The 23,424-nt window shown below is 38.6% G+C and overlaps 4 protein-coding genes across 5 annotated transcripts; 2 read left to right on the top strand and 2 right to left on the bottom strand.

Annotated features, from left to right (window-relative positions):
• Nucleotides 1-334: 334 nt before the first annotated feature.
• LOC149588270 (ecto-NOX disulfide-thiol exchanger 2) lies at nucleotides 335-6,263 on the bottom strand. Its single transcript, XM_089863072.1, has 13 exons — nucleotides 6,127-6,263; nucleotides 4,561-4,617; nucleotides 4,343-4,490; nucleotides 4,096-4,269; nucleotides 3,680-3,927; nucleotides 3,474-3,612; nucleotides 3,206-3,412; nucleotides 2,814-3,047; nucleotides 2,537-2,749; nucleotides 2,185-2,460; nucleotides 1,863-2,110; nucleotides 1,613-1,796; nucleotides 335-1,552 (listed from the first exon to the last, which is right to left on the bottom strand). The coding sequence occupies exons 3-13, from the start codon at nucleotides 4,470-4,472 to the stop codon at nucleotides 1,347-1,349; spliced, it is 2,259 nt and encodes a 752-aa protein (XP_089719198.1). The 5' UTR covers nucleotides 4,473-4,490; nucleotides 4,561-4,617; nucleotides 6,127-6,263; the 3' UTR covers nucleotides 335-1,346.
• Nucleotides 6,264-6,845: 582 nt separating this feature from the next.
• Dna2 (DNA replication helicase/nuclease 2) lies at nucleotides 6,846-14,988 on the top strand. 2 transcript variants are annotated; one of them, XM_089863066.1, is made up of 16 exons: nucleotides 6,846-7,180; nucleotides 7,253-7,312; nucleotides 7,391-7,471; nucleotides 8,510-9,369; nucleotides 9,991-10,384; nucleotides 10,457-10,542; nucleotides 10,876-11,122; nucleotides 11,706-12,025; nucleotides 12,092-12,283; nucleotides 12,819-13,058; nucleotides 13,122-13,426; nucleotides 13,486-13,730; nucleotides 13,787-13,980; nucleotides 14,047-14,410; nucleotides 14,472-14,657; nucleotides 14,724-14,988. In XM_089863066.1, exons 1-16 carry the CDS (start codon nucleotides 7,157-7,159, stop codon nucleotides 14,889-14,891), a joined length of 3,966 nt encoding a protein of 1,321 aa, XP_089719192.1. In that variant the 5' UTR covers nucleotides 6,846-7,156; the 3' UTR covers nucleotides 14,892-14,988. The 2 variants fall into 2 exon arrangements, with proteins under 2 accessions (XP_089719192.1, XP_089719193.1); XM_089863067.1 differs by lacking the exons at nucleotides 7,253-7,312; nucleotides 7,391-7,471 and having other exon boundaries at nucleotides 6,847-7,221.
• Nucleotides 14,989-15,460: 472 nt separating this feature from the next.
• On the bottom strand, nucleotides 15,461-20,021 carry l(3)07882 (Nucleolar protein 14 homolog l(3)07882). Its single transcript, XM_089863071.1, has 2 exons — nucleotides 19,891-20,021; nucleotides 15,461-18,072 (listed from the first exon to the last, which is right to left on the bottom strand). The coding sequence occupies exon 2, from the start codon at nucleotides 18,050-18,052 to the stop codon at nucleotides 15,542-15,544; it is 2,511 nt and encodes an 836-aa protein (XP_089719197.1). The 5' UTR covers nucleotides 18,053-18,072; nucleotides 19,891-20,021; the 3' UTR covers nucleotides 15,461-15,541.
• A 60-nt stretch (nucleotides 20,022-20,081) lies between these two features.
• On the top strand, nucleotides 20,082-23,410 carry LOC149588267 (uncharacterized). The gene is made up of 7 exons (XM_089863073.1): nucleotides 20,082-20,229; nucleotides 20,506-21,574; nucleotides 21,707-21,784; nucleotides 22,400-22,503; nucleotides 22,576-22,764; nucleotides 22,851-22,932; nucleotides 23,008-23,410. The coding sequence occupies exons 2-7, from the start codon at nucleotides 20,592-20,594 to the stop codon at nucleotides 23,324-23,326; spliced, it is 1,755 nt and encodes a 584-aa protein (XP_089719199.1). The 5' UTR covers nucleotides 20,082-20,229; nucleotides 20,506-20,591; the 3' UTR covers nucleotides 23,327-23,410.
• The last annotated feature ends 14 nt before the right edge of the window (nucleotides 23,411-23,424 follow it).

Genomic DNA, 23,424 nt, shown 5'->3' with positions numbered 1-23,424 from the left:
CCATTCATGTTCCTAGTAATGACTGACTTCTCCAAAAAACTAAAGGAATCCTGGCTGGATGGTCCAATACCTGTTTTGCACGGGTCAAACAATTCTTGCAGTATGCTAATTTAAATAAAAGGCCTCACGAGCTCAAGTTTATCACCTTAATATGTGCGTGGTGGGAACATTTCAACCAGTTGCCCCGACCCCAGAGGCCCAGAAACATTTTTGCAAAGGCCTAGTGTTGATTGAAATATACATTCCAGCCACCACTATTAATATTGCGCGATAGTTCCTTAAAATTATCCAATACAAAGATACGCCATATTTAAGTTAATGAACATCAACCACGAAAAGTATTAACAAGCTTTAATTAAATCAAAATCAGTTAAATTTATATAGCTACTCCAGGACCGATATAATACTAATATATGGACTAGATGTTTCACAAATACTTTAAAAAAGCCCAGATTAAATCAAACTCACTCATAAATAATTTATTATGTTAATAATGATGTCATATTAGATGTTTAAAACAATTCTCAGCTGCGGTTTAGTTTAAAACAATACCACTAGATGCTCCAATAGTCGAGGGGTGGAGTTAACTCGCCCACTAAGTTTAGCAAAGGCTAGTTTTAGCTCCGCCCTTGTGGACAAGTTCTAATTGGTTCCTGCCTTTGGCATGGTAAAATTGGTGTGTGTAATAGCATGGAGAAAACCAGGAGAGTCGACTCCGGTAGTTTCCGTAAACGTCCGGTAGAGGCATGACAGAAGTGTTGCAGAAGCTAGTGCTTCTAGCGGCCTCTAGTTCTCCTACGGAACATAATTAGATGCACGGGGGGCAAAGGAGTAGTTTCCCCAATGTTAATATCCCCCAGTTTTTCCGTACGACAAAAAGGGGGCGCCACGGTCGCGTTTCGAAAATCGGGTAGTATAGCCAAAGCCAGAGTCGACTATCCTTGTTTCATCCATGGTAATAGATTACCCAGCTTGTTAGGGGCGCCACAGCAGCCGACATTTGCTTAAACACGTTTTTCTGACAGATTTTTGACTATTCCTTTGCAACAACAAACTGGCAATCAGTCCTAATAATAGAGCTCCCAACCGAGTGACATCCTTAGGTTTGGCAGCGCATTGTGTGACCGCAATCAACAAGGTCTATGGGTATTAGTGTGACGCGTAATTTTGCGCCTTGTGGCCCAAGTTAAAATATTATGAGAAATCTCTAATAAATTGCAATTATTTTAGCACACATTGCATGAGCAAGAAATTCCCTTAACACCTCAAATCAGTGAATTGAACAAACTCTATAGTATAAAAGAAAACTTCTAATATCAAACATTAACATGTGAAATTAGTCAATTTTAGCTTTCAAACCCGCAAAATTTCCATTTTCTTTCCATTTTAGCCCCAACTCCCGACACCTCCTGCTTGAAAACGCTCGGAAATGAACTAAGCAAGTTGTCAACATCTCGAGTTTGAAGGCTTCGATCAAGGTGTTGTAAATACGACCATATATAATCAATACTCGCCCCAAAATGATGTACATTAAGAAACGCAGCTACTAGCCCTTTAAAGATACGTTCATGCATCAAAGTGAAACTTCACTTAAGAAAATGCTAACTCTTACCAATTAGCTTGACATCCTTTTCAGTAACTTTCACTTGGGTAACTGAGGTGGAAGATATTTCCGAGGGTGAAGATACGCAACTGTTGTTTGAGGACACTTCAGTGCTTTGAGAACTAGTTTCATTCAAATTGGCTTGGAGCACATCTTTATTTGCATTTGTACCTGGTGTCAATCTTTCTTTCAACTGGGTAAAGGTGTTTGTTTGTTAAAAAGAGCAGGATATTAACATATCAAATGATGTACCACGCACTTGCGCTATTTCTTCATCATCTCTGCTCTTCTGCTGGCTTACAGCTACTAGCTGATGCTGCATTCCTTGAAGGGCTTGCTGCAGAAGTTTCAATCTCTTTTCATAAGTTTCTTTTTCTTGCGACGCTTCGGATCTCAGTACTTCTACTTCATTTCGATAAGCTTCTATTTGACAACGCAACAAGTCATTTTCCTCTTTAAGTCGTGCTACTTCGTCATCGGAACACTGAGAATGTTTTGAGGAACTTGCTGCAACGATAGAATGGAAATTCGAAAGTTTTGAATCTAAACGTTATGTTCATATCATAACCAGTATTCCTTACTTTCAAATGCATTAGCACCATCATCCGCAGTTGTTGATCCATCCATTGTTTTGTGTCTTTTAGGCGTTGGTAGGCCAGTTTCACCTTCTGGCGTGTCTTCATCGCTCAGATCCATTTCAGACTCCTCCCGATCATTCAGAATTTCTTCTAATTGTGCATTTTTGATTTCCTGCGCTTGTTTCCTCCAAGTATCAATATTTTTTCTTTGAGCCTTGGTAAAGTGGTCCCACACTTTCTGGTGACTAGCTGCCATGAATACCTTTTCGATTTGATGAACTTTGTTGTTTAAAAATACGGGACGATCAGTTAGATCAATTCTGATGGCCAGAAAAAAGGGCAGATAAATAATTACATTGCAAGAATATTCCTTGCATTCTTTGTTTTAACACTTCTTTCGCGCGATTCATTTCATCTTCGTACTGAGTTTTTTCATTAGTAAGTCGGCGTACGTGACTGTTTGTGCTTTGCAACATTGAATAAAACTGTCCAGCATTTTTCTTTGACAATTCTCCTCTGTCGAACCACGTCATTAATACTTGAGCTGCTTTTTGAAATGATTCTTCACCTAAATACAATAATACGTTGAAACAAACACCAATTTTCCTAAAGCAGTCCGACATTGCGTTTACATTTAAGCTTCTCAGTTAATAATGATGCCTCATGATCGGAATAATGAACAACAGTTGGAGGGCTAGGTGGCCTCAATCTTTCTTGTTCCAGTCTTTCCCTGTGTCGTAACTCCCGCTGAATTGCGCGTTCACGACATTCCCATTCATACTGATCATCTCGGGCTTGCGCATAATCCACATGCATTCTACCAGTATTTAGTCCATCTTCCGTATCTCCTATCTTCAGTCGGTAACCTGGAAATTTTAATAACATGAGTCCCTGCAAAGCATCTAAAACGCGCTTGTCCTTAAGCGCAACTGCGAAAATAGCAGCTTACATCCTTAAGAATATAAAATCGCATAGAAAAACCATTTCACATTAACATGCGTAAATAACACTCTTAATTTTTTACCTGAAAGGAAGATGGCGCTGTCCACACACGATTCAGTTTCAAATCGAATGTGACAAAAGTTTTTCTTGCTCATTCTGATAGTCGATATCTCTCCACATGGTGAAAATACTTCCCTGACAATATCCTCCGTACATTTTTCGGGTAAACCACCAACAAACACAGTCCTACAACCTGGAGGTCTTTCACGTGTTGTAGGCGGAGGTTGATCTAGACATAAATGCTCTGAAATACTAAACTAGGGGAATAGACAGTTTTTAAGTTTTCGTACTTGGTTTAGGAGGATAAAGAACACAGTTATTCATTTGAATAACATCCTTCGATGGTGGTCCAACAATATTTGAAGGACCAGCACCTCCTAAGACAGCTGCCGCTGCTATGGCATTATCTACAGTTCTCATGAACCCAAACTGACAGAAGACACAATTTTTTATAAGAAATAAAAATAGTAACATGGTCATTAAGGTCCAGACTAACTTGTCCAAATCCAGTCATTCCCATAACACCGAGCAAACTAGGATCTCCAACACCCATAGCACCAAAAGAGGGACCTAGTGTCGAGCTAGACTGTCCTAATGGCGGGGCGGAAGTTGGTGGCCCCAATGACCATGGAGCTGGTTCAACACCAACCGCCTGCATCAATGATGCTCCAATAGCTGCAGGGTTGGGTACAGCAGCCTGACCATATGACGCAGGATTCATAAATGGTGGGACAATATGAGGACCTGCGTCAAAACACGATAAATTCTATCAGAATTTACTGTGTACTTAACAACCAATAACATTGTTCATTTTATTGTTTAAATTTACAGAATTGGTAAGTAAATTGGGTATTATTTATATCTAGCATTACGAAGTATAGATATAGTTTAGCAAACATCTGCTAGGCAAACCTTTTCGGTTCAAAGTTGAAAAATCTCGAATCTTTCTGTAATCCCTATTGCGATCCTGCGAGAACTTTATTTGACTATTGGACGAAAAATTTTGCGAATCTTTCTCATAAACAGTTTTATAGTTAGAATTTCGTTCGTTGTTCCATGAATCACCCGAACTTGACACTGTAGGACCTTAAGTAGAGTTTTTATTTACAGCATAAATTGTTTTATAGAGAACTGCAGTGTCTTTTAATAGAAAGCCCACCTTCTAAATCAATGACAACATTGTTCAAGGGATTTGTGTTAAAATCGAGTGGTGCGTCATTTCGGGCCGGGTCTAAACCAGCAGCCATATTGGTGGTGCTGAGTGAAAAGGTTTTTTGAGGTCCCAACATGTCAAAATTATTTTTTCTCTACAGTTAAAATTAGTATTTGTATATTTTTATAGCAGTTATTTTAAATTGAAAGCCTATGCATGTATACCTTTTTAAATTAGTAAAAGTATGTGCCATAAACGGCGGCTACGCAAAACATTGTATCCTAAGTAGAAATACATGAAGTTAAATACTTTTAAATCCTTACAATTTAGAAAGAGAGAAACAATTGGTCTTTTTTCCTATTCAGTGCCACTGGCGGAGGGTCTGGAAACTACCCCCATAGAGACTGTTTAACTTTCGAAGGTTCGCAGGATCACCGCCAGGTGGCTCGAGCGCCGCGCCATCTGACGGTGACTCTGCGAACTTTCGTAAGACACCCAGTCTCTATGGGCGTAGTTTCCAGACCCTCCGCCAGTGGCGCTGAATAGGAAAAAAGACCAATTATTCAATAATAATAATATTTATTATTTAAACAATATCTGTAAAGAAATCTGGGTAGGAGAACCGAACAAAGTGTAGAGTAACGCCATCTAATGGCCTCTAACGAAAATAATCAAGATCTTGGCCAATCACAGCCAAGTCGGGGTTCCTTTAAATGGTGTAAACGTTTTAGGTAACCGCGTATAAGCTAGCACCCTAGATGCAGCCCTGGAGTAACTTTTTTTCTGAGAAGTCAGAAAGGCCAGCAGGGCTGCAGGAGCTTATGGAAGGGTTGAGCAAGCGACTTGCAGAACCCTTTAAAGGGACATCAGCTAAATTTAAAAACAGCCTGATATCACATTGGCCTAGGCTTTGATAGCCACTCTTTTGTGAAAGTTTACAAATACACTTTTTCGGTAAGGGGTACTTAAAAAATTTAGTTTTTATTAGTATCACACACTACTACATACATTAGAAACTGTATCAGAAGCCTGATTATCTGTATCTGAATCCCAAAGACATGCGCTTCCCATTCTAGAAATTTTTTAAGTTTCTTTATAATAAAATATGCAGAAAATGCTTGGAACACGCTACGGAACAATGTGGAATTTAAAAAAGTCACATACTTAACTCCAGCACCTCTTTGCTCTCCAATCACAACTTGCACTACCAGTTTGTATCTTTTGTAGCCCAACTCTAGGTAATAATAAAAAGAGCACCATGCAACAATGCGAGTAAAGAAAAAATGAATCATGCGATAAGAATTTCAAGCCTAAGATTTTTAAAATGAAACGTAATATTTAAAGGAGAGGAAAAGTGGAAAACATTGTACATTAAAGCAAATGTCAGCTCCTGTGGCACCCCTAACATACTGGCTGATCATCTACACACGAATTTTGTCTTGCTAAAGGCAGGAGCCAATCAGAACTCGTTTATGAGGGCGGGGCTAAAACTAGCCTATGCTAAGGTTAAAGGGACTCCGCCCCTCGATTATGGAGGCATCTAGTGGCATTTGTTTAAACTAAACCACAGCCGAGACTTGCTTTAAAAATGATTTTCTCTATGGCAGCAAGTTTACAATATGCTAAAAACTAAAACGTTTTACAAATGGGACACTAAAATACAGCCAAATATATAGTGTCCTTTTATTTGAAAATTCAATAAAAAACAATAGTCTAGTTTCTACAGCACCATTTACACTAATTACTATTACGATAGTTTTAGAATTAAACTCAATGTATGACATTTATACCTTTAACTTTATCTCTTAGGTTATTGGCAATTTCAGTAGTCCATACGCCAACCATTTCATGGTTATACGTCTTATTGGCTAACTCATCCAATAACACAGAATGGATGCACTCTTTTACAGTTGGACCATGGAATCTTGAAAACAATTAAAAAAGGTTGTAAAGGAAGTGTAATCTAATGAGCGGTAGGCGGATGGATTTTTTAAAAATATCACTAAACATGGTAAGCGATTATCAAAGCGATATCTCCGGGGGGGGGGGGAGGGGGATGTGAAGGCCCCCCCTATAAAAAGTGCAACTTAACCATAAAGTTTACAAGTGAGGCTGAGGCAGGCTGTTATATTCTACCCCCATTTCCTCCCCCCGTTCTTAGCCCCATCGGATGTCTACGAATGTTTTAAAAAAGTGCCCAGTTGGATATTCATTGTTAAAAGAGATAAATTCCTGATAAAAACTTAATTAGGCTTATATTTATGAAATTACTTTTCCTCTCTTGGTGGTCGAATTTGAAATTTACTATGAGAATCGTTGCCAAAAGACATTAGAATTAGATCTACAATGTTATTTAAACATTTTATTCAAACATTAAAAAAATGTCAATGGTTGTGGTAGGAATTTTTTGACGTTTCGATTTTTGAAGCAGACTACAGTACCTATTTTCAATTTATTTAAAGTACATGGAGCAATGATACACTTTTTGACATATTGATTGTAGTAGAAAATAACGGTATAGCGATGTGCCTTAAGCGGCAATGGAACGGAGTAGATACATTATTTAGTTCTACTGTAATATTGCTCCATGGTGACAGTATGGTAGCAGCCAATGGAAAACGAATGTAGTGAATACTTGCTTTTGCTTCAATTTAGGCGGGAGATTAGTAAACCATATTCATTCACGTTTCAGGACTACGAGTCTGCGGTTACTTATAGTTCGGCACTATGAATTTCTTAGCGTTTCAAATTATTTGAGAAATTTTAATTTATAACAACACGTTTTTAATGATTGTCTAATATTTATAGTTAATTTTTAAAATGAAGAAAGCAAAGGGATTGTCGGTAAATATACAAACTTTATGTTTTGGCTTACTTGGTGAATGGTGAGTAACAATTTTCTCTTACTTTAAAAAGGGAGCTAAACCAAAGGATATATCGAAAGCTAATAAGCAAACTAGCATAACAAAATTTCTGGTAAATTAATAAATAATTAGGATTTAAGTCTTCAGATAGTTCTACCCGTGTGTTGAACCTATTTTTATTAATGACTAGAATGGGGCTAGCGGGGGTAAAGCTAAAGTAACAACCAAACCAAGTGGAAGTGGCCAGCAAACATCAATAACAAGCTTTATGGTATGTTAAATGTGCTGTCTAATTAAGAACAAATTAAAGCACGTAGCTTATAATTAATAGGCTATGTAAGAGCTAATTCTTGAGGGAGTGGGGTGGCGTAGCGGTTAGCGCTTTCGCCTCGCAGCAAGAGGATCCCGGGTTCGATCCCGGACTGTGGCACCGGGTGAAAATCCGGGAACAAATCCTTCTGCGTAGAGTTTGCAAGTTCTCTCCCCGCTTGTTAAGAGGAGTTTTCCTCCGCGGTCTAACCCGGTTTCTCCTTTCCATCAAAACTTGCAGAGGTTAACGGTAATAGTTAGTATAGGGCGCTGTAGGTTAGCTGTGGCATAGGGGCTAGCCACCACCCCTCTATGCATTGTAAAGGGACCCACCTGTAAACAAGCCACAGGCTTAGTGTGGAAATCCCTTCATAGACAAAGCCTAGAATTCTGGTACCTGTAAATTAAAATGTTGAAATGCATATGATCATAAATGAAAATAGGCTGACAAACTTTTCCACCTAGCTCTTTTCTTTCCAATTAAAAAAAGATGACAAATTTATTGATTTAATTTGAATATAATGGACACAAGTGGCTAAAAGTGCGCCTCTTTTTAGGATAGAAAGAAACTAAAATAACAATATTTTGAAAAAGGTGGCAATAAACAAGCTAATTAGCAATTAAATGTAGCAATATTTTGGAGTAAAAACATACAATTCTTGGAAAAGCGGAAAATTTATTCAGTTGATTTAACTTGACTATAACAAAAACGGGCGCACATTTGGCCGCTCATTAATGGACCACTTCGGAAATTACATACAGAGAAACCAACATACAGGGGCGACGCCGCCATATAGGGTGTAACTTTTTTATACGGCAATAAAGAAACCTTGAAACCTCTCGCCAAGGCTAGCATTCGCGTATATTGAACTCGAGCGCCATCTAGAGTTGCTTTTTGGCGGCTTTGCCCCTGTGTGTTGGTTTCTCTGTAAATTCTATTCCTAAATGGCCTATTGTAGAATATTGGTATCTTTTTGCCATTCATGTGATGTGCATATAGGTAAAGAAACCTGCAGCTTCTACAACTAAAACTCCAGAAACAAACACCTCCTCCATTACTGGTCATAACAGTGATGACGACTTCCAAATCATAGACACCATACCAAAAACGCCCAAAATTAAACGGTCGCATATTAAAAACCTTAACGATATTATTACCCCAATTAAAACGAAACCGACCCAAAAATTTACGAAGAAAACTAAAATTGAGCTCAGTATTAGTGACGAAAGTGAAGAAGTAGATTGTGACATAATACCACCTACACCTGACGTAACGAAAAAGGTTTTTAAAAAATCCCCGAATCTGGTTAAAGATGAAAAACGTAGGGACTCTGAATCCTCATCAGATGGCGGTATCATTCCACCAACTCCATTTCAACCCAAAAAATTACGGAAATTTGGTTGGACTAAAAAACGAACGAGAGAAATTGATTCTCCAAATGCCAAAATTAAACGAAATTGCCATAGCAATTCGCCAGTGGTTAAGAAGGTAGATTACGTGTCGGAAATGGCGTCCTTACCGGTAAGACTGACTGATTTATACGGAGACAAGTCCGAAGTAGACGATGAAAAGTCCGAAATCGACGATGAGAGTCCAGTGTTATTGGAAAAGAACGTATTTAATTTAACTGAACTGAAAGAGAAAGAAATTTCTGATTTGGAAAATTGTGAAATGGAGGATGATAGTCCGGTGCTATTAGAAAAGAACGTATTTAATTTAACTGAAGTGAAAGATAAGGAAAATTCTGATTTGGAAGTGCCGAACACGTCAAATATAGTGAAAAATGGAAACACAAGCTTGTTAGATGATTTAAGCTTGGATTTTGATAACCTATCACCATTTAAGCTCAGTCAGGAAACGTATGATTAGTTTTTTTTATTTTTGAGAATTAATGTTTAAAGTTCATATGCAAATGAAAACCCTGGCAGTAGGATGCTGTTTAAAGCAAAAGCGCGGGTCACGTATTTCCCCTACAAGGTGACTTTCCTGCTGAACTCCGGATTTGGCTTTGGCGAAGGCTAGTGGGCGGGATTTACAAGTGCACTTATAATAAATCCCGCCCACAAAAGCCTACTGCCTTCACCAAGCCATAACTGGAGTTCGTAAGGAAAGCCACCTTGTAGGGGATCCCCTGGACCCTAGCTTTGCTCTAAAGAATCAATAGAGCTATCTCAGTTGTGACGTCAGTTCCTAAGTAAAACATCACGAGCTTAGCTTTTGGCAGTGGTCGGCCATGTTTGGTACTGCCTTGGTTCTATGGGCAAATAGAAAAGGTGACGTCACATCAAGGCTTCTGAGATAGCTCTATGCTGTTTTCCATTTCCATCACTGTTGGTTGATAACAACACTCAAACCTTGATAGTGCATGGCCGCCAATGATAACAGTGTTTATATAATAGTCTTTAAATATGCATTTTGAACTTTAAACTATGAGAATTATATTTAATTGCATAGATTGCTTTACAAATATTTTCAAATAGGGAAGTATTTCCACCTGGTCAGTTTAGATACATAGTCAAAACAGTTCATCCCGTATCGTCAACTGAAAAAGTACTGACATTGGCTCCTGATATTAAGAAGAAAGATACCAAACTACGTCGATCAGTTTATTTGAGAGATTTTTGGGCAGACACTGACGTCAATGAAAATGATGTAGTTCATATTTTCGGTGTAGAGTTTGTTAGTAACGCGGCAGCCATTAATAGCCAGGCGGGAATCATCGTCGTCAAACCTGATATACTGATTTCAAGCACCGCGATATCATCCACATTATTTTGCAAAAGAAAAACAGTCTTATCAGAAATTTTCAAAGGTTGGGATACTGGAAATAAGGCCATGTTAATTGGATGCGTAGTACATCAATTATTTCAAACTGTAAGAATCTTGCGCAGTCGAAGTTTCGTCTACTTAAGTCTAAATTTAATGGCGTTTTACCAATTAATTTAGACCTTAGAAGAAAAACTAACAACTGAAGAGCAAATCACCCGAGAAATGACTAAAATTTTTCAAAGCCCAAAAATTTTACAGGATTTGTATGACAAGCTTGTTTTTAATCATATATAAACTCTGCCCTTGAAATATTTAAAGCAAAAAGGGGGGGGGAGGAGGTTCATTCGCGCCCCCTAGAATGATGGCTAATCTTCTAGACATATATTATACCGAAATTGCGGAGTTTGCTAAGCATTTTTTATATATTAGGCCTATATTTTAATTAAGTTCCTCTTTTCAAAATAAATCCAATTTGTCCTGTGATCTTGAAGGGAGAATGTGAAATAGTTTTAATACTTTCTTGGGCAAAGTTTATTTTTAACCTCAATATGCTAATTATATCCTAATTAGTTGAATTAGAATTTGATTGTAATTAGGTACAGTATGAATATTCCTATAAAAGAAATTGAAAATGCCGTAGCGGGATATGCCGTACAAATACTCTCATGGGTTAAAAAATACGCGTCTAAGAAAGAAAACCCTCTGTTCGATTCTAAAGTTACTGCCCAACTAGTCAGGGTACACGATATCGAAGAAAATTTTTGGTCCCCAACATTGGGTCTTAAAGGAAAAATTGACGTCACTGCGGAAGTCAAAATACATACTGGAAGATCGCAAAGAAAAGTAGGCTTAATGCAGGGAGGAGAGACTTGAGAGGGAGTGTTAGTCTAATGTTAAAGAAGCAGTAATATAAATGGAAGGGGGGAAAAAGGGAGGGAAGGAATTTATCTCTCTTACCCTCGATTCTTGCTAACGCTAACGCGCACGCGCGAGTGGCGTCGATTACTACACTACCGCCAGCTCCCACTTCCAGTTCAAAGAAGGTTTTTAAATTTGACGCATGCGCGTGGACACCGCGGCGAGTGACTGAGCCAGCGCCGGAGAGACGAGTTTAGCCACTAAGAGAACCAATCCGCCTATTCACATTATTACTCCCTCTCAAGTCTCTCCTCCATGCTTAAAGCAAAGTGCGCCCCCCCCCCCCCGGTAACTTTCCTCACGAACTCCAGTATTGGCTTGGCGAAGGCAGGAGGCATTTGTGGGTGGGATTTATAAGTTCACTTTTAAATCCCGCCCACTAGCTTTCGCAAAGATAAACCCGGAGTTCAGGAGGAAAGTCAACTTCTATGAGGATAAACTGGACCCTCGCTTTGCTTCAAATTTACTGCTGTAAGGAATCCCAATAAACGAGTTCTTATTCCTATAGCTCTTTCCAATTGAACTCAAGACTGGAAAACCCAGTTTCTCCGTTGAACATCAGGGTCAAATTACTCTGTATTCCATGATGATGAGTGAAAGATACGCAGACCCTCAGGGAGGCTTACTTCTATACCTACAAGATTCGCCTAAAATGAAATTTATAGAAAGCAAACGCAACAATCAGAACGGCCTTATAACAATTCGCAATGATTTGGCAATGTACTTTTCCTCGTTCTCAAAGGGTCAGATCAATATGCCCGAACCAGCAACTAGATACGATTTTTGTAAAAATTGTCCAATGTTATTGCCTTGTACATTATCCGAAAGGTATATGATTTAGAAGATGCTGTGTCTTTTGGCCTAAAATTTTAGACCTATAATTTGTCTATATAGAAGTATGGAAGCATCGAAGAGTTTAGAAAGAGCAAATGAAAGACTTGAATTGGTTTCGAACGCCACAAAGCATTTAAAGGATTCTGATTTGGAATATTTTTTACATTGGTTTGAATTGATTCATTTGGAATCTAGGACCAACTCGGATAGAAATTCTAATCAGGAATTTTGGAATATTGATATTGAGAAAAGGTAGCTTCATTTAAATAGGAAAACATTGAAGCGACACTGATAATTCTTGTCACGGAGAGGTATTACACTGGACGTATCTGTGTGTCTGTCTGTCACCGCGTTCGCAAATTGGAGCAAACTGTGTTCACAGTCGCTGGGTTAAGATGTAGGCGGCGATCGGCTAGGGTTAAGAGAAAAGTCTAGCCTCCCAACTTGTTTTTATTGATATCAGCACGGCCAAGCGTCGTTACATCGCTAAGTTTCATCAGTATAGAGTAATGTCAGTTCTACGTATGCAAACGTCATACCCTTCTATCTCTTTGCTCAGTGTCATCCCCCCTACCAGGCGCGTACAGTATCCCCTCTTACAAAAGCGCGCCTAGAGGGAGGGATACACAGTCTACTCCCCTCTCTACCGACACTACTCTACGAAGTCAGGGAGATAAGAACTATCCAGTGTCGCTTCGATTTATCCTGATTTAACTTACTATTTAAATGATTACCAAAATTTGAAATTGACAAAGTTTTTTTCCCTAAAATGTAATTACATCTTTAGAGTACTGAAAGGAATATGCTTTTCCGATTTGAAAATTTCAACGGTTAAATTTGTTAATAATCCCTTTGGATTCTTCCACAAATTTATAAAATCAGACGGAAATATCAAATTCAGTCGAGGATTTTTAAAACTAAACGATACTGTTGTCGTATCTTGCCTCAAAACACCAACAGAAATTGCCATTGCAATTGGAAACATTACTGAACTATCTGATAACGAAATTACGTTGCACCTTGACAAGTGAGACGTCCGTTTCATATAATGATTAGGAAATATTATTAAATACTTCTATGTTTGTCACAGGAATCTCACAAATCGTCCAAACTGGAAAAACGAAACATTTTTCGTAGACATTTACAATTCTATATCATTTGTAGCTACAAATTACCGTAATTTGGCTAGACTCATGACTGACACTGAGGAAATAAAATGTCTGCGGTCTCTAATTATCGACAGGTGTTACCCCGAAACTAAACTAACGAAACAAGACGAAGTATTGGCTATTCTGAAGAAAACTGTAACGGGAGCTAATAAAGTTCAAAAAAGAGCTATTTATAAATCGTTACTGGCCGAAAAATACTTTTTGATACGAGGAATGCCTGGAACAGGTAGGAACAACCGTTACAACATCAGTTAATTTTCCAGCTTTAATTCCTTTTAAATGCAGGAAAAACTTCTACCATCGTTAACTTAGTGAAAGCTCTCGTTGCCATGAACAGATCCGTTCTTTTAACCAGTTTCACTCATTCAGCTGTCGATAATATTTTATTGAAATTGAAAGCAACAGGTGTTGACTTCATGCGTATGGGAAAAGTGTCCAAAGTTCATCCTGAACTGAAAAAGTTTACTGTTGAAGCCAAAACTGCGGGTTTCAAAGAAATAAGTCAAATTGAGAAGCTATTCAACTCCACTGTAAGTCATGATATATTTTTTTCATATCAATGTCTTTATTTGAAACTTAATTTTAGCCCGTAATTGCAACCACATGCCTGAGTGTGAATGAAGGTATATTTAAAAGACGAAAGTTCAGTGTCTGTATCGTGGATGAAGCTTCGCAAATCCCTCAGCCTGTATGTTTAGGCCCATTATTCCTCGCAAGTACCTTCATCTTAGTAGGAGACTCGAAACAGTTACCTCCATTATCTCAAAGCAAAATAGCCAAGTAAGGCGGTGTGTGGGTGGTAAATATCACACAATGGCCCTTCTAATCTCACTCCTAAATGCTTAGAGAAAAGGGTTTCTGCGAAAGTTTATTTCAAAGACTCGAATCGTGCGATCAAGTTCAAGAATTAACGGTGCAATACCGCATGAACAAAGAAATAATGAGGATTGCCAATGAGCTAACGTACGAAAACAAATTAGTTGCTGGAAATGAATGTGTGGCCAATGCAACGTTGCAACTCAAGTTTGATGTGTCATCCATTTGCGATTCAAATGAGTGGCGGAAAATTGTGTCTGCTAACTTGGAAGATTCAATTTTGTTCCTAAATACTCGACATATCGAAGCGGAAGAAACCAACAATGATCGTGGTTTGATTTCAAACGAAATTGAGGCTGAAGTTATAGTCGCAATAACGAAACGTTTCATAAAGGTGAGTTTTAAATACACTGATAGAGAATAGCAGCGTATTCTTCTTACAATTTTCATTCCAGGATGGATTGCTAGACCAAGATTCCCTTGGCATAATAAGCCCGTATCGCGAACAAGTTCGGCTCATAACGCAAAAGTTACAGGAGTCTTCAATAAACGTTGAAATAAACACAGTTGATCAATATCAAGGACGTGATAAAGAAGTTATACTTTTTTCGTCAGTTCGAAGCAGTAGAAGTGAAATTGAGGTAAGTTATAACGCTCGTGTTATAAAAACTCCGTTTAAAGTTATTAAACGCATTTCTCCATTTTAGTTAGGTGAAATTTTGCATGATTGGAAACGTTTGAATGTAGCCATCACAAGAGCCAAACATAAACTTATTCTAGTCGGTGACAAAGAAACTCTAAATTCTTACGGACCTTTCGCTAAATTATTCGAAATTCTTAGATCTGATCAGATTATTAATTCTCCAAAATTTTAAATTATTTAGTTCTAAATTTTTTAGTGTTGTTTTATTACCAATATTTTTAAATGAAATTTTTATTCATATTAGACAATAAAATTTTGATACATGATAATTGCTTCTGAATTAGTATGCCTGAAATATTGTTTATATATGGTATTAACTAGGCCTATGCGAGTACTCCCATGTACTCGGACTCGCAACCTTTTTTACTAGAAATTTGCGGGTACTTGCGAGTCCTCCTCAAGGCTAGTCACACTACTTGAGTCCATTTTTTCCCCTACGCGAGTCCATTTCTTCTTCGCAATTGGTCAACTAAAGCAAGCTACACGTCTTTCAGTACAATAGGCCGCTCGATCACAAATTTGGACTTTTTTGAGTACTTGCTGGACTCGCGAATACTGGGAAATTGGACTCGAGGACTTGGCCAATTTTCCACTGTAGAGTAATGGCACCTCCCTGCCATTGGTTACGTTATGTTCTATGAGAAATTAACATGTAGTACCACTACTCTATTCCACTTAGACCCGCAACCTAAAAATTAGGACTGGCACGCATAAAGTATTAACAGTCCCAAAATTGCACAGTTTGGTACAAATTACGTTTTATTAAAGTATCTTTAATATAATCTTCAATGTTTAACATTTACACGGCTAACATTAATATGATCATTTCTTCTTTTTCAGCTTTTTAAATTCCCCTTCTTGCGAGGCTAAATCTTGATACAATCTCTTTAGTTTTTCCTTCCTTTGCTGATCCTTCGAGAGTTGTTCATTTAGTTTCTCGCTAGCGATGAAATGATTATCTCTTCTGATTTCGCGCATGGCCCCCTTCATCTCTCGTTTGTGCTTATGAATCAGTTTCTGTTGTTCCAACTTCTTCTGACTACCGTGATGTTTCTTTTTACCATCAAAATTCTCTTGTATTCTTGGTTCGTACAGCTTGAGAGCAGGTGGTCTTCGGTTTTCTCTTTTAACAAAGCTTTTGGTTGAAGTTTCCGAAAGTTTGGATATTAACGAACTGATATCTTCTTGAAAATGTATAACCGATATTAATGATAAGGATTTCACGGTAGAGTCGAATAATTCGGTGTAAGATGGCATAGCTTTGTATAAAGTAGCAAATTTTGAAATTAGGCCTAGCGTCATTGTCAATATCTGACCAATCAAATTTTCTTCGGGATTTTCTAACTCTGATTCAAGCATCTGAATAGAAAACTTGCCATTATTGGGCTTTAAATTATCATAATCAAAATTATCTACATTTAACTTGACAAAATTGTCTTTTTTCGTGTAGAAGTTTACAATTTTGTTTAAAAAGTTGACAACTTCCGGGACTAATCGTTTTGAAACAGAAACATACTCATAAAACAACGAGCATACAAACAAATTTCGAGAAATATCAATGAGAGAGTGGATTTTACTTAGTGATATTATTTCACTCATGAAAACCATGGCTGGTGTTACAATCGGATGTCGGAAATCAGAAGTGGGATATAAAATCGATACCAGCTTCAAGTAAATTAGAGTACTTAGACCAGGGAATGTCTTATTGTTCCTTTTCGAACTTTGTTGTAAGAAATCGTCTCGTTTCTCATTAATAACACTGAGAAGCAGTTTCGACGTGGCTTTTGGGGACATTTCCATTAAATTTTTACAGTTTATGGTTAAGGTATCGATAACTTTAAGCTCTATTTGTTTAGAGGTACAAATTTCGTCAATGAACTGCAAAATGAAGGCGAATAAATTTTCCAACTTTCCCTTATTCTCCGCTGATAAACTGGGGTGATTACATTTAATAATTCGCTCAATTATAGTCGAAATTTCGACATGGGTTCGATTAGAAACAAATTTGAAAAACTCCTCAAAAGTGGTTGGACATTCAATAACGAAGGGGATGGATTTGGGTAGATCCTTATTTGATATTGCAATCTTTACATTAGACTTGTCATGTTTAGTTTCATCTTGCTTCTCAACCTCATCATCTGTTAGGACATCAGCATAGCTGTCATCACTGTCATCCTCGGAATTATCGTTTCCATCTTCATCCTTGGTGTCTTCATTATCAGACTTTTCATCATCTTCACTTTCCAATTTTTCATCATTTTCATTTTCCAGATTTCCATCATCAACAGCTTCATCCTCTGATGTTTCGTCATCCTTTCCTTCATCCTCGGATTTTTCATCTTCATTATCATCTCCCGAATCATCCAGAGTTGGATCTTTCAGTCTTTTACTGGGTATAAACTCCTCCTTTTTGTCTTCTTTATCATCATCAAATTGAAAATCATCTTCAAGTCCATCAGCGGAAATGTGTTTCGATTTTGGTTTTGAACTTTCCCCATTCATTCTTTCCAATCTTTCCATTTCAAGGCGTTCTAGTTTTTGTCTTTCTTCGTAAGCTATTTCTTCAGCTGTTTTCAACTTATCCGTTGCTTTACCCTTGGCTTCAAATTTCAACTCCTTAACTTTGATGTCATAGTCATCCTGTGTGGGTTTTTCGTCATTGTCATCTTTAGCTTTTGATTGCTTCAAATTGACCATCAATTTCTGAATGTCTTTCCAAGACCCATCAAGTTTGTCGGTCAAATCCATGTTGTCTTCTTTGACTTTTTGACGTTCGTGTTTTCGCTTGATACGATCAGCGATGATTTCTTCCATTATGGCTTTATGAGACTTTTCGGATTCTTCTTTGTCCTTTTTGGTTAAAATCCCGCCACCAAAATGGGCTTTCTTCACAACATCGCCTTCCAACCGTTCCTCTTCCTCAGAATCACTACCGGGATCATCAAATTTGTCCATGTCTCCGATACTTCTGCCCAGATGGGTTAATTCTTCATCGTCGTTTAGGTTGTACATGTTTATCTTGGTTTTCTTGCGCTCAATCGCGAATCTAATAGCGGCTTTATCTTCCAAATTGTCATCGTCGTTTGCACCAAATCTTCTATCTACATAGCTGTTGCTCTTGTTCTTGAGTTTGTACTCTTGTAATAAGGTTTCTTTTCGCTTTTTTATAGCTTTGTTGCGAGATATTCCCGGCATTCCTCTATCATTTTTGGTTTTACGCCCTAGAATGCTGTGCTTTTGCTTGTTTATCCGCATCTCAAATGGGTTTGTGCCCTCCCTCGCTGGTTTAAGCTTTTTCTTCATTACCTTGCTTCGTTTTTTGTTTTTACCCATGTTTTAATTTATTTGTTATTCTATAATATAAACACACCAACCGTTGACAAAAGGTTAATGAGCGTGCAAATGACCACTGTGTCATTATTGCGGCTTGCCAAGAATGATATTAGAAATAACATAACACCCATAGCAGCATAGTGCGAGTTCAGTGTAAATTTTAAGGATAGTTTTCACTAAAGGGCTATAGAAAATACCGCCCCCTCTCTCAGCTTAAACTGAAGTGCTATGTTGTCAAGTACTGAACTGTGGAACCTGTGTTCACTACATGTGGGAGGTATAAGCCAATTTCCACTACCTCGGCCCATTGTCCAGCAAGATGTGTGGTTAAGGGGCTTAGAATAAACCATTCCATTTATTCCTGCAGAGAAGCAAACACCAAGAAGGGGAGGCGGAAATCTTGGGTTATTTCCATCAGGGCCAACTTGCACTGCTTCTTGGCCATGAGGGAAATAACCCAAGATTTCGCCCCCCCCCCTTTCTGCGTGTTTGCTTCCTAAGTCCCTTAACAGAGCTATCTCAAAAGCTTTAGTGTGACGTCAAACATACTATTTTCCCATAGAACCTATGCAGTATCAAGCTTGGCCGCCCACCGCCAAAGCTAAGTTGGTGACGTTTTACATAGGAACTGAAGTCACAGCTGAGATAGCTCTACTGCATGTCTTGCTGGACAATGTGTCCATTTTAAAGGGACTGTTCTGAACGTGGGCAGGGTCGGATTAAGGAGGAGGGGGCACTGGCCCCTTGCGCAAGGCTTGTTGGGGGCGCATTGAGTTGCACTATCCCCCGTTGCAACATTTGCTGTAGCTTTTTTTCGCGGCTATTATTATTTCCACCCCCAGTGCAAAATTGCTTAATACGGCCCTGATAAGTGGGAAAAACAAGAATCTTCCTAATAGAGATTAGCAAAGAGGGTGGATGGAAAATGAGAGGGGTCGGTCAGCCCCTTCAATACATTGTTTTCAGACTAGGAGGATTGATACCATTCACAACAGGAGGCGAGGCTACGTGGTACTGCACTTTGACCGCCAAGTAGCCTGGCCTCCTGGTGTAAATGGTATTAGTCCTCTGAAAACTATATGTACATTTTTGTGGACCATTTCTGATGCGCCAAGCCCCTTAGATTTGCTCTGCTCTGCTCTGTCTAGGGCCTGTTCATAAGAATCGTATCCTCAGTTTCAAAAAGTTAATCCCATAAAGGGGCGTAATGGAGCTGTTGAGATGAAGTCCGCCCTTAGTTCCAAGGGAAAGCTTGAAGGAGAGAATAATGGAGTGGAAACCCCCATACCTTAAGCGTTGCCTTTGTACCCCCACCTACGGCACCATAGTCCTCCCATCATCCCCAGCGGTTAGGTAGGGTCGTGCCGGACGAAATTGTAAAGGACGCTCCCTCTATCTCAAAAATAGAAGCTAGTTCTCATTCAAATAAAATGGCGCTACGCGGCAGCACTTAGCAATCGCCTACGGAAAGGTAGGGGCGTGCGCGAGGTACACTGGGAGAGATATGGTGCCGCAGGTCGCCCATCATCATTTCCAATCCATCTGACTCCCTTATCCCTGGGGAAAGCACCCTGCTCTTTGTCCATAAGCAGTAGCGCCACCGTCGCGGTGGGAGGGTAGCAACATAGCAACCAACAAGTCTGACCCCCCCCTTTCACCCCAACCGCTCGGCCGGCGGCCAGTCCCTTTAAATAAATAACCCCACAACTACCAGTCCGGTCCCCAAAGGAGTTACATTACGCTTCCTAACCCCTCAAATGTTATATAATTAATATTACAGGCTAATAGGCTTTCACTAAAAGTTTAACAATTAATAAAAATAATCTTTGTATACTTACAAAACCTTTTAGAAGTAGAAGTATTTAACAATCAAGACAATGTTTTACCACATGGAACGAAACCGCGTGTTGTTTGCCAAGTAATGCTGTCTGCTAACAACTACTTCGGTTCAGTTCAGGTGAGACTCAACGTGGCCCACTCAATCACGCAGTTCTTGGTGTGGACTGTGTCACCAGCCATGGAGCCTGTATCTTTATATGGTTATCGCATATTCTCTTAGATGATTGACTGGTCTTTGGTTAATGATCATAATGAATTGTTATTATTGATCATCCTCAGCTTGGTCATCTTTGTGCAATTTTTGCAAAGTTGTTAATTAAAATAATTTTTACAGTATTGTAAGTAAATTAATATTTTATTTTTAAACTATTTAATTGTATTTAATACATGTAAAATAAGCCACATAAGGCTCTCTGACCCCATAGTATTCATGTGTGTGTGTGTGTGTGTGTGTGTGTGTGAGTGACTGTGTGTTATGTTTATGTTTGGTTATTGTTATTGTTATTTATAGTTTTGGTTAAGGTTAAAATTATGTTTGGTTAGGTTAGTCTGTGTGTGTATGTGTGTGTGGAGATGGTGCCATAATAATAATTACACAAAAGTGTTTTACCTAGGTGACTTCAAAACTATACGTGTTCAAAGGATCTTTGAATATATCTGATTAATCCAGGAGCTTGTCTCCAAACAAGTACAACTTAATATGAATAGGGGTTCACCAAATAGGCGTTATCACTCCAGGGGTAAATCTCCTACATCAAGGCTTGAAAATAGGTCACCCAATGTTCGAAAACCATCTTGGGAAAATGATCATAACAGATCGAAAAACAGGTCAAAATGGCCAAGTGGAAGATCACCAAATAACGAGAAAAGATATTCCAATAGTAAAAGTCGATCCAGAAGTAGATCACCCCTAAAAAGACTAAATCGTTCTGTTAGCCGATCACCTGTTCGTAAAGGCAGAATATCTCCGAGTAGATCACCAGTTGCAAGGCATAGTAACTATAGCAGAGAATCACCTGGACGTAAATCATCTGGACGACGTGTTCCAAATAGCAGATCACCCGTTTTTAATAGAAATAGGTCGGATGTCGCTCATGCGCGACATTCCAGAAGTAGAAGCCCAAATAGACGTCGTGGTGCTTCACCTAAAGTTACCCATAGAAGCAATGGCTCATTAAATCAACGTAGACGCTCCAAAAGCCCATCACCAGATAGAAAAAGAAGTTACACATCCAATAATAACAGAAAAAGTCAAAGACGCTCAAGTTCTAAATCACCAAACCCTTATGCTTCAAGAAGACTCTCAAGAAGCGTATCACCAGCTCATAAAATAAATATTTCAAGAAGTAAATCCCCCATAAGACGCAAAAGCCGATCAAAGAGTATTTCACCATCCAGGAGAGGGTTAGACTCTAGAAAACTTCCAAACAATTCACCAAATGATCGGTATCGAAGAGAGAGCCCAAAAACAAGGAGTAAATCTCCATCACCTCATTCAGGACAAAAGAAGTCCTTGTCTCCTTTCTCTAGAAGATACGAACAGAGAGTGGCTACTACCCATCGTGAAGGAAGTATTCAAAGACATAAGTCGACCCGCAATATTGGAGAGTTGTTTAATGATGATACGAGTGGAAGACCTAATTGGAAACAAACTAAGGAACCACCTGAAGAATTTATGACATGGTAAATATATATACATCTGTACTTAGTGTAGGGTTATATGGGCGTTGTAACTGCTTTCTTTCTAAAGGATTCCACCCTCAAAAGGTTCTACACTTCTACTCTCTTTAATAATGTAAAAAAATTCATTTTTAGGAGACGTCATGAAAGGGAAAGAATAGGAGCCTGTGGACTACCTGAAGTATGGATTGGTTCTCCAGAAAGACAAGCTGAGTATGTAATGAATGTTTATTTATGCCCTTTTAGCATCTGTCAGTTGGTCGTTAAACTATAGAGACCTTCCAGTTGGGTGAACCCTCCCAAGTCTTACCTCAGTTTTGGCGGCCATATTGGTAGTTTTCAGCTTTCCTCCTGCATTCAACCCACCCAACAATATGGTCGTGCAAACTGAAAGCTCTCTATAGCCAATATTACAATAGAGCTATCTCAGTTGTGACGTCAGTGCCTCGGTAAAACGTCACTGCTTAGCTCTGACAGTGGGAGACCATGCTTTGGTTCTATGGGCAAATACCATGTATGACGTCACACTAAGGCTTCTGAGATAGCTCTATTGGGCTCAACCATAGCCCACTCGATCACGCGCTCGACGACGCAAGCTGCTCGCGCTATGGCTCAACACTAGTTGGTTTAGTAAACAGTGCCATCTATTATTATTATGAAAATAGCGCGCTTTATTAGAAAATAGAAATATGGGTAAAAGTTAGCAGATCCGCTTAGTGGATAAATTTCCTAACACTATAGTCCATCCACTGGCCTAACAATGACAGTTAAACCAGTGGATGAACTGTAGTTTAAGTATTTTAGATTTAAAATGACATCAATTTTTAGCTCTGATGACGAAGAATTGGAAGAGAGAAGACACCATATTGGACCCATATTTCACGTGAAAAATAAAGAATCTGGCGCCGTATCTGATAGCAGTGGAACTAAGAGTATGTAGTAATATTTGCACTACTGTTATAAAGATAAGACTCGACATTAATCCTGTGCTTTTATATTTTAAGTTGCAAAGAAGAAGAAGAAAAAGTTGAAAAAGAAAAAGAAGAAAGCGGCTCGAAAAGAGAAAAAGAAGAATAAAGAGAAGAGGAAAAAGAAGGAAGAGGAGGAGAAAGCTTCCGACGATGCTTCTGATGATGAAGACTCAAACAGTGATCGAGAAGTTAAGGAATTTGAGAAATGGGTTGAAGCCAGAAGTGAGTATACTTTTACTCACATTGCGGACGACAGATGGCGCGAAATACATAATTTAATTTACAAATTTAATGCTTTATTTACGCAGAAAAAGAGAAGGGAGATGACGACAGTGAAACAGAATACATTGGTCCTGTTCCCAAAAGCCACGTACAACTTACTGCTAAAGAGTAAGTTAATTCATTCTTCTGATAATGGTGTTTACTATGCATAATATACGTTAATAATTAACATGTATCCTTTAGCTATGGAAAGGCTTTACTACCAGGTGAAGGCGCGGCCATGGCTGCTTACGTAGCTGAAGGTAAACGAATTCCAAGAAGAGGAGAAATTGGTCTGACCAGTGACCAGATTGAAGCCTACGAATGTGTGGGCTACGTTATGAGTGGAAGCAGACATCGTAGAATGGAAGCTGTGCGATTGAGAAAAGAAAACCAAATTTACAGCGCCGATGAAAAGAGAGCTTTAGCTATGTTCAACAGGGAGGAAAGACAAAAGAGGGAAAGTAAGATTCTGACGCAGTTTAGGGAAATGATTAAAGTCAAGCTTCAAGATGGAAAGTAAAAATATGTAGATATCTTCTTCTACTATCTAAATATATTACGCGTTATAATAAGCTTAAATAAAAGTTTATAGAATGTCTATCTACATTGTCTTGGTTA

Source organism: Phalangium opilio, unplaced genomic scaffold (genome assembly GCF_054372755.1).
Source record: "Phalangium opilio isolate 3A_F unplaced genomic scaffold, DU_Popi_V2 ptg000662l_1, whole genome shotgun sequence".
Taxonomy (NCBI): Eukaryota; Metazoa; Arthropoda; class Arachnida; order Opiliones; family Phalangiidae; genus Phalangium; species Phalangium opilio.
Note: the sequence above shows the minus strand (reverse complement) of the source record. Positions and strands in the feature narration are given on the sequence as shown.